The sequence below is a fragment of the Euleptes europaea genome, chromosome 4, assembly GCF_029931775.1.
Source record: "Euleptes europaea isolate rEulEur1 chromosome 4, rEulEur1.hap1, whole genome shotgun sequence".
In the NCBI taxonomy this organism is placed as follows: domain Eukaryota; kingdom Metazoa; phylum Chordata; class Lepidosauria; order Squamata; family Sphaerodactylidae; genus Euleptes; species Euleptes europaea.
In genome coordinates, this window is record NC_079315.1 from 78,289,728 (window position 1) to 78,305,062 (window position 15,335).

The following is a 15,335-nucleotide window of genomic DNA, read 5'->3' on the forward strand; positions in this document are numbered from 1 at the left end:
TTTAACCACAAGAAAAAAGCAGGAGTAAAACCCGCAGTTCTGGTCGGAAGATGGAACCTCTGAAATAGCCCCCTTAGAGAGGAGACTGTCAACCTCTTGCACAAGTAGGTCAGGGGCCGGTGTTGGAGAGTGGCCCACGGGTATGTGGAGGTAACATATCAAACTCTATGAAGTAACCAACATTTATTATTTTTAGAATCCAGACACCATTGGTAATCGAAAACCAAGCATGGTAGAAAGCAGATAGGCGATCAAGAAAATAAACGGACACGTCTAGTCATGCCTGTTTCGGCTTGTTGAAACGGCCCGGAGACCCTCTGGGGCCTTTGCGGACCCTGTTTTTGTTTTGGAACTTCCTTTCATGTTGAGGGCGAGGAAAGGAAGGGCGAAATGAAGGTTGTGTAAAAGAACCCTGGAAACGGTATGGGCGGGAAGACTGGTTGGCTTGTCGGCCAAAGTAACGCCGCTTAAAGTCGGGCGCCTGAGGGGTAATCCCTAGAGACTTTGCATTTGCTTTATTCTTTTTCAAGCGATCTAGGAAAGTATCCGTTTGGTCGCTGAATAAGGACATCCCTTCGAACGGAAGATCCTCGATATGTGACCTAGTATAATAGGGGAGTGCAGATTGATGTAGCCAAGCGTGTCTGCGAATGACTATGGCAGAAGCAATGGCTTTACTGGACAAGCCCGCCACGTGGCGTGCCGCCGTGAGCTGCTGTCATGCTAAAGACATGCCCTCGGACTGAATGGCTACCGCCGAAGGACGCTGGTCATCAGGAAGGACGGAAATTTGAGGGGATACATGATCCCAAAGGGAGGATTGATATCTGGCCATCACAGCAAGGAAATTGGAAATGCGGAGGCCTACCGCACTAGAAGTATAAATTTTTCTAGCAAGGGCATCCAGTTTACGACCCTCTCTATCCTGCGGAGAGGAATGTGACCTATATTTACCAGGCAATGCCTCCACTATTATGGAATTAGGAGGGGGATGCTGGTAAAGGAATTCTCCACCTTCCCTGAGAATCTTATATAGATTCTCTACCCTTTTGGTGGATGAGGGGACTGAGGCAGGCTTAGCCCAAGTTGGTACGGACCACTTCGAGAATGCTTTTTATCATAGGAAGGGCCACAGAGCCTACATCAGGGCTATGGAGGATATCCATTATATCATCTATAGGACCGGAATCCTCCGGTTTAAAATCAATTTTAAGAGCCTTCGCCATGCGGATTAATTGTTCCGCGTATAAGAACCAGTTTAGAGTCCCCAACAGTGTCCTCGGGTGAGGAAACTGAAGCGCGGGATTCCTCATCCTCATCCAAACCAGGAGAGAAGGAGGCGTCATATTCAGAATGATCAGTGTCCCTTGATATAGAAGGAGACCTGGATAGAGGAGGCTTGCGAAGCAACGCTTGCCTTGGACGGACGGAATCTTTGGAGTGATCATCAGGATGGCAAGACGGTGTGTGTTGACGTCGACGAGAGCCTCCAGAAGGCGAACGTGAACGGGAGTGACGGTGACGACGACGGTTGACGAAGAGCTCGCGTAAACTGAAGGAGTAGGATATCGGCATCAAGAAACATCTCAGCGCCGACGGGAGGGAGACCGGCTCCTAGAAGAGTAACAGCGCCTCTGAATAACTGAACTGCGTGAGCGAACTGAACGGCTATGTCCGGTGATTGACTGTTTGGATGATGAACGGAGTTTCTGAACAGCTGGAGTACATGAGCGGAGTAAACGGCTATGTCCGGTAGATGACTGTCTGGATGAAGATCGGTGAGATTGATAATGGCGAGAGGTGGATCGGCGCCACGATGAACGGATAGGCTGCGACGATGGGATCAGCTCCGACGAGTGGATCGGCTCAGACGACTGGATCAGCTCCGACGAGAAGAACGGCGACGGCGCGAAGTAGACTGACGCTGACTGGCTCTGGATGAAGTTGGGCTTCGAGAATGGCATCGAGAAGTCGATCGATGTCGAGGCCGTCGGCCAGGTTCGAGATGGGACAAACCTTTCGGAGACTCCACCTGGGTCTTTTCGACCGACTGTCGGGAGTCCTGTTGGGTGCTCGCAGGGGGAGGGGTGGCTGAACAGCACCATCCTGGAGCTCTGCAGGTTCTGCACGAGGCCCCTTATCATCAGGCCATAGGGATTTTGTAAGCACCGGAGGCACATCTTTGTAGAGATGAAGGAGGTGCTGTTTGAACTCAGCCGAGTCTTCCTGGACCCTGCTTGGACATGGAACCGAGGGGGTAGCCAGGGAATGAGGAGGCAAATCCTCAATAGTAATAGGCTGCTGCACAGCTACGTCGGAGGCGAGCGACGCCGATTGATGAGTGGCTTGAGATCGGCGTCAAAGAGACTTCGGCGAACGGGAAGGTGATCAGCACTGGGTCAATCTGGAGCGGGACGCATGGCACGAAGAGCTGCGGCCGCGGCCATCTTACGAACCCGGGGCAGTAAACTTTGCCAGTTGAACAATGACCAAAGAGGGCTTCTTAGAAGGACCGCCCCGCTTCCGAATGTGGCTTACCGGTCGAAGGACCAGGCTCAGCAGATTTACCTCGTGGACGAAGAGACTCCTTGTAGAGATGAGAGAGCAGGCGAGTCAACCGAACCCTCAGGGCCTTGTTAGTAAGTTTGGAGCAACTTTTACAAGTTGCAGGAATGTGGCCTTCCCCCAAACAAAGGAGGCATTCAAGGTGAGGATCAGTCTTCGCCATCTTGGTACCACAAGAGGTACATTTCTTGAAAAGTGGAGCTTTCTTGGACTCCATGGCTAGAGAGGAAGCTAACACGTTCTCTCTCCGTGGCGGCAGAAAGAGAACTGGAGGGAAGAGTGCTCCCTCCCCCTTTGGGTCATGTGACTGATGGGTGGGAAGATTGCATGCCCCAAGGGGAGGGGGAGAACTCTCTTAGATTTTGCTAGAAGCTGACAAATCTTATCCGTGGCTGGCCTGTGCCTGCACAGTCCCCCAATGTGGGACTGCATAGAAGCCACGCAGATGAAAAATAAATTTATAGTTTCTAAAGTACAGATTATTCTATGGCTTTTTCATAGTTCATCTTTAGCCATATTTGTTCTTATAATGTTCTTGGTGCTGCACACGTCACAAGATTAACAAAATCCTTGACCCTGGATCAACAGCAAGCACTAAAATAACATGAATGTACTGGGGAGATACGAATGCTTTACCTTTGTACACAATTTGCTAATTTTACATTATCACTGTGATTTCAAGTAGCAGCAGATAAACAAAGAAAAATAAAGCAAGTTCCTTGTAGAAAGTCATTAAAAGCTAAGTCTTCTTGCCCCCCAAGAGAATTCAACATCCCACAGAAAAAATAAACATTATGAAATGGGCCTAAGAAAAATTTGACTTCCAAAATGTTTGGCCATTTGTCGCAAGTAGGAGTGAGTTGGCTGCCAGACTCTGTTGGTGACCTAATGTACGTTCCCAGGCACAAGATCAAATCATTTGAAGATGAGACAACTGAAAACAGCAGCAAAACCCACAAGAGAATGGGCTGGATAAAAGGTGCCTTTCTGCTTGAAAGGAAGTATCTTCTACTCATGGAAGGGCTCTTTTACACCACACACAAGAAAAAACAGCTCCAAAAATGTTCTTCCGCTTGTGTACGGTTATGCACAAATGGAATAATGAAACCATTATTTTACAGCCTTTTACAGCGCTTGCACAAACAAGAAAAGATGCAAATGTTAAAAAGCATTCTACTATGGGACAGGCCTAAGTAAGTCTATGCAGAAATTCATTTTATCAGGTAGGTCTTACTCCCAAGAACCCGTCGTTAAGATGGTAGCCTCAAGCTACAGCCAGCATTATTTTAGACATATTTTCAAATGCAGTACCAAACCCATGCTGTGCAAATTTCTACTATGCATTTCAAGATGGAAACAGGATTCTGCAGTCCTGGATGAACCACTTATGTAACCTCTTGCACAAGGAGAAGCGTGACAACCTACTTTTCAGTTACAGAACATTCAGTTTGGTGGCCATTTTTCTTCTCATTGTTCTTTTGGATACAACATATTATAACCATTAATTTATTTTAGTTGTTGGATATTAATAAATTGTAATTATTATAATTCTATGGAGTTGTTACTGCATTCCCTTAGTATCAGTTCTGTATGTGGTGTAGTGGTTAAGAGCGGTGGTTTGGAGCGGTGGAGTCGGATCTGGAGAACCGGGTTTGTTTCCCCACTCCTACACACGAAGCCAGCTGGATGACCTTGGGCAAGTCATGCTCTCTCAGCCTCACCTACCTCACAGGGTGTCTGTTGTGGGGAGGGAAAGGGAAAGATGATTGTAAGCCGGTTTGATTCTCCTTTAAGTGGTAGAGAAAGTCGGCATATAAAAACCAACTCTTCTTCTTCTAGAAAAGGAATAATAGAGTCCTATCTTATTTATATTTGTTTTAGTACATTTTTATCTCACCCTTCCTAGCTCAGATTGATGTACATTATTTCACCTTCCTCCCTTTTATGCTTACAAAAACCCTGTGAAGTAAGTTAAGCTGAGAGAGTGTGATTCGCTCAAGGTCACCCAAGCAAGCTACATGAGGATCTGGTCATACATGAAACTGCCTTATACTGAATCTGATTACTGGCTCATCAAGGTCAGTATTGTCTACTCAGACTGACAGCAGCTCTCCAGGGTTTCAGGTAGAGGTCATTCACATCACCTATTGCCTGGTCCTTTTTAACTGGAGATGCCAGGGGTTGAACCTGGAACCTTCTGAATGCAAAGCAGAGGATCTTTCACCAAGCCACGGCCCCTCCGTGGATCACCCAAGACCCTAGTCTTACACACTAGCCACTATATTGGCTCTCTAACAGGAACCATGTGGCACCTTAAAGATTAAAATATATTATTCTGGTGTCAATGGAAGCTTAGGCTGCAATAAAATTTGCTCGCCTTTTAAGAGTCCTATTTATTTTTCCTGCAACAAACTAACACAGTGACCCCTTTGGAACTCAAATTATTATTTTAAACTGCCGTGCAAATTAAATGGCTATATAAATTCATGCAAGCAACTGTAACAGTAATACAAATTTAACCTGGTAACAAGACAATGGCAAGAAGTGTCATAGGAAAGTCTGTGTATCTAAATGAAAGACGGATGCTTAGTGTGAATATTTTATTTATTTAAACTTTTCTATCATGCCTTCTCCCTACGTTCAAAGTAGCATGAGTAGGTAGAATCAATGCCAATGACCCCTCTCATCTATATATTTATCAAAATCTCCAGCAGCAGCTGTCTGAGGGTGAACAGGCTGAAATTGAATCCTGACATAATGGAGACAACAGGAAGGCAGGTGTACTAGAGGGACCTGATCTATCTTCATCAAGTTGACCTTGTCCCATCAAGACAAAAGCCTGGATGAACATCTGGATCCAACCTCGCTCTTTGAGAAACTGTGCAGTTGCTAGGAGTACTATCACTTACTGATTCAAAAGCTCCCCTCTCGACCTTTTTAACACTGACAACCATGCAACATGATTCTGTGGTCCTGAAACCTTCAGACTGGACTGCCTTAACATGAATGGGGATGCCTTTTGAGCCAGCATGTAGGCCCTCCGCAGTGCCACTGATGGTTCACAAAATTATTCACTGATGTACACAAAATTATTATAAAATGTTTAAAATTACATTCAGGTTATGTGTACAGAGTATATACAAAACATATTTAAAACATAAATGAATTTTGTGTTTAGACTTGGGTCCGATCCTCAAGATATCTCATTATGTATATGCAAAAATTCCAAAATATTCCAAAGTACGGAAAGATCTGAAATATGGACCAATTCATGTCCCAAGCAGTCCGGATAAGGGATACTCAACCTGTATATAAAATGTTGTGGGCTGTTTTGTCTTGGGCTTAGATTTTATTGCTGTTATTTTGTTTATTTTATGCATTTTATATTACTTTTGTAAACCATTTCATGCACAGAATTGAATTTTAAAATAAATAAGTGACATTTCTATTAATGGAACCTTGTCTCATTAGAAGTAAACAAGAAGCAGTCTTATACTGAGTCAGACAATTCACCACCTAGCCCAACACTATTTAGCTTGACTCGCAGGAGCTCTACCATGGTCTCAGGCGAACAATCCTCCATTCCTGCTATACAAAATCATTTTATCCAGAGATGACAAGGATTAAACTTGAGACCAACCTTGCTTGTTGCATCCAAATGCCCTAAAATTGGGTTAAGTCCCTCCCTGCTTCCCTCTTCAAAAAGTAAAGACTAGCAAAAGCTTTATTAATGTCAGTCCTAGAAGAGATGTAAAACTCCTTGATTTAATCATGTGCATTCTCAAACTTCGGCTTAATGAGCCTTCCCCAATGTCAGAAAAAAGTTGCAAATCTCGCCCAGTGCAATTATGATGAGGAACTAAAATGCCATTTGTAGCCTTCCTTCTCCCCTCGAAACCAGAGAGGCAGAGAAATCCATCACAATCATTTTGACAATTAACAGTGCCATCCTAAGCAGAGCTATACCATTCTAAATACAATGAAGTTAATGAGCTTAAGGGGGGAAGGTGGCATGGTATAACCCCATCTTGTTAGATCGCAGAAGCTAAGCAGGGCCGGTACTTGGAAGGGAGACCACCAAAGATGCCTCTACAAAGGTAGGAAATGGAAAACCACCTAAGTTTATCACTTGCCTTGAAAGCCACTTGCTGGGGTTGCCATAAGTCAGCTGTGACCTGATGGCACTTTACCCACACACAAATGAGCTTCGAAGGTTATAACTCTGTTTAGGACACTAAAGTTTCAGTTGAGAAAGAAAACGAAAAAAAGAATGACTGTGATTTAAAGAAGTTATATGCACACTGAAAAGAACTGCTCTTCAAGCCTGCAGATTTACTTGGTGCTTCTGCCACAGTAGTTCCCTCCACCAATGAGAAAAGTCCCAAGATCAATTTATAATGGAGATTGCCCCTTCAGTTGCAGAATTAGTTGCCACCAAACAAACAAAGCTCCAGTAGCCCAGTTTGTTGTCTCTCTATCGACACACACACACAGGAGAATTCATGTATAAGAATCTCATTTCCCTATTCCTTTCTTTCTTCTTGCTTTTTCTCCTTGCCTTCCCCTGGCAATGCTCCCAGCCTTCCTTCTCTCCCAACCACTGACTTGTTTTTTCTGTTTCTCTCCCCCCCCCCGGCAACTTCTGCCCCCACCCTTCCCTTAACAACCCCTTTTATGTTCCCCTCCCAATCTTCCCCTTCCATTTTAGCTGCTCTCACTTCCCACCATATCATCGTTTCCTTCAGCCTTTTATTTGTTTTAGTCTCCCCCCCACACACACACACACAAACCGAGGCTTAGAATCCCACGCAAACAAACCGAGGCTTAAAATCCTCAGCAATGTTTGTTGCAGGTTGCCTAGCAACACCCAATATTGCCACTGAGATCTCACAACAGTCTCATGAGACCTTTGTGGACCATTGTTCTTAAAGAAGCAAACATTGCTTCCATGATTTGAGGGGGAGGGTCTTAAAAAACTCACTGAAAACATTTGGGTTAACATTGCAGATTTTTGTGCAAACCTGAGCCTTCCCTCAGGCTTGTAAAAGAATCCCGTTTGTCCATGCATCCACGGTGTGAATTCTTTGATCCAGACTCAGTGGCCTGGTATAGAATCATATCAGCCATTTTGGATTGCAGACGGTATCTTGGGGAAAAACCCCATTTATCATCTGCAGCAGTCTCAAACCAGATGTTCAAAAAAGCTTCACTCACAGATCTTAGTTAGAAGGGGTGTGCTAAATTGCCAAACATCTGATAGTGAAACATATATGACTGTTCAAATCCAAGGTTTGAGACTCCTAGGTGATGCAACATTTTGATGAAAGAAGAAAGGTACAATCATAGTCAGAGTTTGATTGTATTTTCAATAGAGAAAAGTTAAAAAAAAAACATTTACATGCAAAGTTAGTACAATCCTTATAAAGTTGTCATTAGCCTATTAAGACCTGCTAGCAATTTGACTCATTGACTAACTGCTAAAATATATTTGAACAAGAATTAATGTATCCGAGTAAATTCTTACAAAATGTTTAAAACAAAATTAATGTGCAATGCCAAGCTACTGTTTGGGAAGCTATACCATGGTTTTCAGCTATATCCAGCAAGTAGCTTAATATTTATTCATTTAATTCATTTATACCCCATCTTGGTCCCCAGTGGGGACCCAAGGCAGCTGACATCATTCTCCTCTCCTCCATTTTATCCTCACAACATCCCTGTGAGGTAGGCTGGCCAAGAGAGTGGGACTGGTCCAAGGTCACCCAGCAAGCTTCCATGGCACAAGTGAGGATTCAAACCTGGGTCTCCTAGATCCTAGTCCAACACTCTTAACCACTATACCACCCTGGCCACGAAATGGCAGCTTGAATCTGGTATGGTCAAAATGTGCTTTGGTATTATGCCCATAGTGACAATTAATGGTCTGGGCTGTTCCTGACCACAGAGTCCAGATGAGCAGAAAACCACTGGTGGCTCTGTGGCAGTTTCCAGAGAACTCTGCCTTATTACCCTCAGCCTTTATCTCGATCCCCTAGAGCTGTGTTTATGAAAATGACTATCTGGGAGATCCAGCCAGTGATCTTCTCCACCATGTCAAGTTTCATTTCCCATGAAAAAAAATCCCCAGAAGCATTTATTGTAGATTACAATTATACAGATGGAAACAGCTATTCTCTCTAGTATCAGAGGAGCATGTCTATTATTTTGGGTGCGGTGGAACTCAGGCAAGATGGTGCTGCTGCACTCGTCTTGTTAGTGGCTTCCTAGAGGCACCTGGTTGGCCACTGTGTAAACAGACTGCTGGACTTGATGGGCCTTGGTCTGATCCAGCAGGGCCTTTCTTATGTTCTTATGCTAAGTGAGAGGGGGATGCTGTGAAACAACCATACCGTGAAGATAAGAGTTATTCGGGAGCTTGGCTTGCCAAGAGCAGCCCATCTTCAGCTTCCTCACAGTATTGCTGTGGTTTCCAAAAAGCAATAGATATGCACAGGCGAGGAAGTTCTGCCAGCAATACAGCAAGATGACCTGCAGTTTGTGAGAGCGTGCAAGCATGAACTGATTCTTGGAGAGACGGGCAAGGAATCAAGGAGCAAAAACCATGATTTGTCTGTACATCTTGCACAAAAATCAATTGGTGAGACATCTGAGCTCTTGTTAAATTTTGCTTTTTTCTCCCCTTACATTTCCCAACTACTCGGTACTTTAATTTTTTATTTGCAAGCACTTTGGCTCCTGAATTGGAAAGGGGCAGAAAGTGAGAAAATCCACAACCCATGTTCAAAAATGACACCCTAAAGAGAGTTATATTCTTCTAAGTCCACTGAAGTCAATAGGCTTGGTGGTGGTGGAGGAAAGTCCCATCAGGTCACAGCCAACTTACAAGGCAAGAGTCGTTCAGAGGTGGTTTGCCGCTGCTTCCACCAGGAAGCCCAGCAAAAAATGACATTGCCAGCAGGGAATTAAAATAATGCCTGCATTGCAACTAGACAACAACTGAACACAGGAATTTTAACCTTTATACATTGCTATTTGATAAGGTACAACCTTTATACATTGCAAGGAATAACTGAGCCCTGGCCGCTAAGTGGGTCAGAAGCTCTTACGAAGAGAATTTTAAGCTCCAATAAACCTTCATTTCCTCACCTGTTGCATTGCCATTTGCCTGGAATAATTTTGAGCCTTCACTAGAGCTTCTGCTGCCCTTTTAGCACGCTGCTGAGGGCCACCCTTGGGGAAGGCTGGAAGTGTCGCAAGCACGTTTTCCACAGTAAACTCCTCGTTTAAGGAGTACTCCAATACTTCCTGCAAAAGACGTGGATAAGGCATTTAATATGACAGTTGTTCTAAACATACATTGATTTCTTCCACAAGATACTGGGGAGACAAATACAAAATGTGTGGAGGGTAAAATAAATACATGTGTGCTTATCTGCCTGCTGTGTCAGCTACTTGCCTCCTGAAACCAGGCCACAGAGTAGAACAGGTGGGGCTTCTTTCTCTCCAGGATATTTAAGCCCTAGAGCTAAGCAGAAAGACTTGTTGATACAAACAGCTCGAATGGCTAGGGTGCTTCTGTTCTGTGAGCCTTGACCTAGATAAACCCAGATTTGCCTTTACCTCAGTGCTGCTCTGAAGGCCAGACCTACCCTCCAGCTACTGCACAGATCCCTGCCCCAGCTACTGCACAGATCCCTGAAGACCACCTCAGGGACCTGCTGCTGAAACTAGAATAGTATCTTGTGATGCCCCTTCTTCACTCACACAGATTGCCTACCACCCTCTACAACCATTCTCTCAGGTTCCGGGCTACGAGAAAGTCAGGACACCACATTCACCCCTCTTCTCCTTTAAAACATAGAGAGAGTCTTGACCATTTTCCCTCTCAGGTCCTCTCAGTCACTCATAGACATCTGTAGACAGGGTAGCCCAGCCCCCTTTAATAACAAGCCCTCATTCACACAGAGTTATTGGAATGGGGGTTCAAGCACTGTTCCATTCACACACTGCCACCATTTATTCATTTCATATATATACACAAGTGGGGCCCCACAAAACTAATGGGGGGAATGTCACAGTGTGGAAAGAGGAATCCCATCTCCCCCTCATGGGGGGGGGGGAGAACCCCCTGTCTGGCCACAGCTCTCTGCAGCAGGAACAGCTGCTGCCAGTGAGCCAGATCCAAATTGTCCCTGGAGCAGCCTGAAGTGTCCACTGAGGCAAAGGAGCAGCTTATTTTGGGTATATTTGCGGCTCGGTAAACCAAATATGAACAGCCCTAATTAGCAGGAATATAATATATAACAGATTGGTATGTGCTGATCTATTTGCATTGTTCATACAAAGTGATCAATATTTTAAACATCTTAAAAATGCATGTTCTTCATCTCTCAGAACAAATGCAACATCAAGATAAAGCCAGATCCTAAACTCTATCTTGTTTGCATTTTAATAAGCCAAGTAGCTAGGGTCGGGGTAGGGTGCTAAAGGAGCAACCTGTATTGATAAAGGCTGGCTGGGTTCTTAACTGCTCTCACTGAGTTCTACAGGCCAAAGTAAAGGAGTTTCAATCAGGGACACAGTTTTGGCACTCACCCTTTCATAGGTCAAGGAGTAATTGGCTGGCAAGCCCTGAAGTTTTTCTAGTTACAGTTCCTTTAGCGATTGAATTGCGCTGCTCTGTGTATTACTCACTGTCTACCAACAATGCACTTTAGGCATCTGTATCCTCTGAATGAAGGGTTTCAACTAGACTAGAGATTCATACTGTAAGTAAAGCCCAAAGACATAGCATCTTTGAATTATTCATGTTTTGGTTTTGAAACTGCCGTTTCAGACAAATCAGGGTGTAATTAGCCACAGAATTATATGGTATTAAATACTGATTATGTTCACAGTACTTCTGTCTAATCATCCTTCTGTCCATTGTCATATTTTTTTACCACACAGCATGTATCTATAAACCTTGTGATAAGTATTTTCCATACTGAGAGCAATGCAAGCAAAGTTAAAAATACAGTCTACTAAGAAGGTATAATTAGCTGTCAGGTTCTTAATGACTAAATTGCTCATGTGCTTCATTTGAAGTTTATGGCTACATAAGTGCTACAAAACCTCTTGAAAGTGTACAATTAATAATTGAAGCCCTAGAGCGAGTTGTGGAGAGAATATTTTTTCCGCAAAGGATTTGGGTGCCATGAATCAGAGGTCAAAACACTGTGAACAGTCTAATTTACTATAAATCAAATGCAACCCGATGTGTTTTTGATCTGTGCGCTAAAAATATAAAACCCTGAATATGGAACTCTCATGAGGGAAGTCTGTCCATTAAAAAAATGGAACTGAGAAGTTGGCAGCTTTCCTACTGGCACTCTGCTTTGCAGGCAAGAAATGGAAGCACAATTTGAGATGTGGATGGCATGACAGGGGCTAGTTTGTTACAAGCCAGGAAGTGTTCAGTTCCTGCGCCCTGAAGAAGGGAGGGAGGGAAAAGCCTTGCTTGAGCCTAGGAAGTTCCAAGGGATCTTCTCATACTGACAAGCTGTGGTTTGTCCTTCCATGTAATAAGCAGTCCTGCTCTTCTTCCTCCACCACCACCCAACACAGTGTACGCGTAGAGCATATTGTGTTACTGTTTGGATTCCCTGCATACTTCAGGATCCTTGACAGATGTTCAGTATTATTTTTTCCATCACAGCTAAAGACTTTCAGTAAATGCTAACAGGCAAAGAATATCACCATTGTCTTATGGTTGTTTCTCAGGAACAGGCTCTTACAGATTAATGTTTCAAAGGTCAGGTAGAGAAAGGCAGACAATGCTTCTGCCTAGCACTGAAGGCAATTTCACTCATTCGTTTTTTGAACTTGAGATAACTCACAGAGAGAACGCATTTATTATTCCAAGAGGAGTTCCTGCAAAGTGAGTTGTATCTGTTTTTACCAAAATTATTCCATCTTGCAGTGTGAGGTGACTTGCAGCTGCTAAATCATATGAAGGGGAAGTACATGGCCCAACTTAGGCATGATAATGTGCTTTCACAAATGCCCGTCTATATCATGAGGAGCACGCTCCGAGAGTAACACAGCATTGAAGGAGAAATTGTGAGGCTCCACCTTTCAGAAGAATTAAAACGCAAACGATAAATATGACCACAAAAAAAGATGGAGAAGGCAGTGGTGTAAAAGCATGAAATGTAGCTGGTTTGAGTTGCTGAGTTTTCATAAGTAGCCTGGTAGCATTTTAAATGTGGTGATTCAGAGGGAGACTGAATGCACTGGTATTCCATCTTCCTTCAAGAGAAGTCACTCATCAATAACACTTTAAAGTTCAAAGCACCATATAGTTTTTTATCTTACTACAGCTCTGTTTAAAAAGCCACTATTACTATTTTAAAGATAAGGAACTGAGGCCAATACATCACAGCCCACAACTCACTACCAAGGACATCAATGACGGCATAGACATCAGAACCATGCTACCTGTAGCCAAGTCCAACCCACTGCCCATCGGATTATACTGGGTCCCAACAATATTTACCATACAAGTTGCTTTTTAATTAATTTGCTCTGTATGGTTTATCAAAGCGTTATGGTCATCAGTTAAATAGGAAAGCCACTGCAAGACATTACGGTAGCAAGTTGCTGCCACCTACAGGGCAAAGGAAGCGCTGTCTCATTGTGAAGTATTGTCTCATCATGATCTGTCTCTACTGTGGAAAGCAACCACATGTGTTCTTTTTATCTGTTGGTGGCAGCAACCTGCGTGTGCTGCAATTTGACAGAAAGAGACAGTTCTCTGCTTGAGGTCTGCTTCTATTACAAATCCAGGTTTCATTTTGATAATCTCTGGCTTTGACCTTGACATCAAGATCATGCTATATTATTACACTATCTAAAAACCATGGCAGTTTAAATAATAAATCTAGTACTATGGTGTTTGTACTGAAGTGGGCATGTTCAGTCTGGTGCCGTGAGATATGCATTGCGCTGCTTGATTGGCTGTTGCTTTCTTTCAGCAATTTAAAAAAATGTTCTTAGACTGTACACTGTCACATGTGTCTTTTTTGGCAAAAAGGTGCACGAATAAAAATGTTTACACCAGTTGTAAACAAGACACATTTGGCATTAAAAAAAATCTTTTCAATGAATGACCGCCCATTTTTAGATATATAAATTTAAAAGCATTAATAGCGTGCAGGTTTGTTTGTTTTTCTGGTGCTATAGGGATAGCACAGCTTCAATACTGTGAACCCCTAAAATAAAATAAGTAACTAACATTGGTGGAAATGCTAATCCAAGAGCATACTGCAGTAATTAGTGAGTCTGCATTGGAACGATAGTATTATGGACAATTAAGTTAAGAAAGCTGATAGGAAGAAAATAGATTCCTTTGAAATGTGGTGTTGGAGGAGAGTGTTACGGATACCGTGGACTGCCAAAAAAACAAATCAGTGGGTTATAGATCAAATCAAGCCTGAACTGACCCTAGAAGCTAAAATGACTAAACTGAGGCTATCGTATTTTGGTCATGTCATGAGACAACAAGAGTCACTGGAAAAGACAGTCATGCTAGGAAACGTTGAGGGCAGCAGGAAAAGAGGAAGACCCAACAAGAGATGGATTGACTCAATGAAGGAAGCAACAGCCTTCAATTTGCAAGATCTGAGCAAGGCTGTCAAAGATAGGACATTTTGGAGGACTTTCATTTATAGGGTCGCCATGAGTCGGAAGTGACTTGACGGCACTTAACACACACACACACACAAAGAGGATCTTTGGTAAGCATATGAGTATTATCAGGAGGTAATAGCACAATGATTAACTGAGTTTACATTATACAACCCTAAGGATCAACATATATATATATATATATATATATATATATATATATATATATATATATATATATATATATACACACACACACACACACACACACATATATATACATATATACACACACACACACATCTCAGTATGTGTGTGTGTGTGTGTATACATATGTGTGAACACGCACACACATACATGTGTGGGAACCTGCAAGGACTTGCAGGAGGCATCTCATCTCCCTCTCCCCCACTGGGTGTCTTCCATTGAAACCAATGGAAAAAAATAAAAAATAGAATTATGAAAACTGAACAGTATCAAAGGAAATAATAACAAAACAAAACCATATGGAACAATCCATAATGAAGCAGTCCCTTTTGGAATTAGTAACAAAAGCAAAACAAATGAAACAAACTCCCATGCACAAGTCACAGATAGATACACCCTGAGATAGATACACCTGCCCTGAGCCGGAGATTGAGGGCAGGATAAAAAATTGAAAAATAAATAAAAAATAAAATACACATGCACAGACACACTTGAGTAATATATATGCACCCCATTTTCTAACTGCAGTTTTTTCTGTATGAATATATCTAGTACATTTTTAACTTTAAACTTTCCTTGTTTTGTTCTCTTGAATAACTCAGTTGCCTGTTTTCTCCCACAGTAGATTGTCTATTCTAACCTGTTTAAATATTTTAAATCCCACTGACTAATTTATATTCTTGTAGGTTTGAAAGAATCTATGCTTGTTTAAAGAGTAAAATAAAACCAACATAGCTTCCTGGAGACCAACAAAGGAAGGGAACTGCAGGAGCGCTATAACCATGCCAAGGTCAGTAATAACTTTCATGAGGGAGGTTGATAGCGCATTATTTTATGGAACAATTCTTATGCTAGCTTACTCAAGCTGCTTTTGATAGTCATATATGGCACGTTGC

The 15,335-nt window shown here is 42.8% G+C and overlaps 1 protein-coding gene across 1 annotated transcript in view; it reads right to left on the reverse strand.

The window, feature by feature from the left end:
* The window catches only part of LOC130477006 (uncharacterized), a 95,058-nt gene that overhangs the window by 14,380 nt on the left and 65,343 nt on the right, over positions 1-15,335 (reverse strand). The window contains exon 9 of the mRNA XM_056849003.1: positions 9,712-9,870. Within this exon, the coding sequence (XP_056704981.1) occupies positions 9,712-9,870 (159 nt within the window). The remainder of the gene's footprint in view (positions 1-9,711; positions 9,871-15,335) is intronic.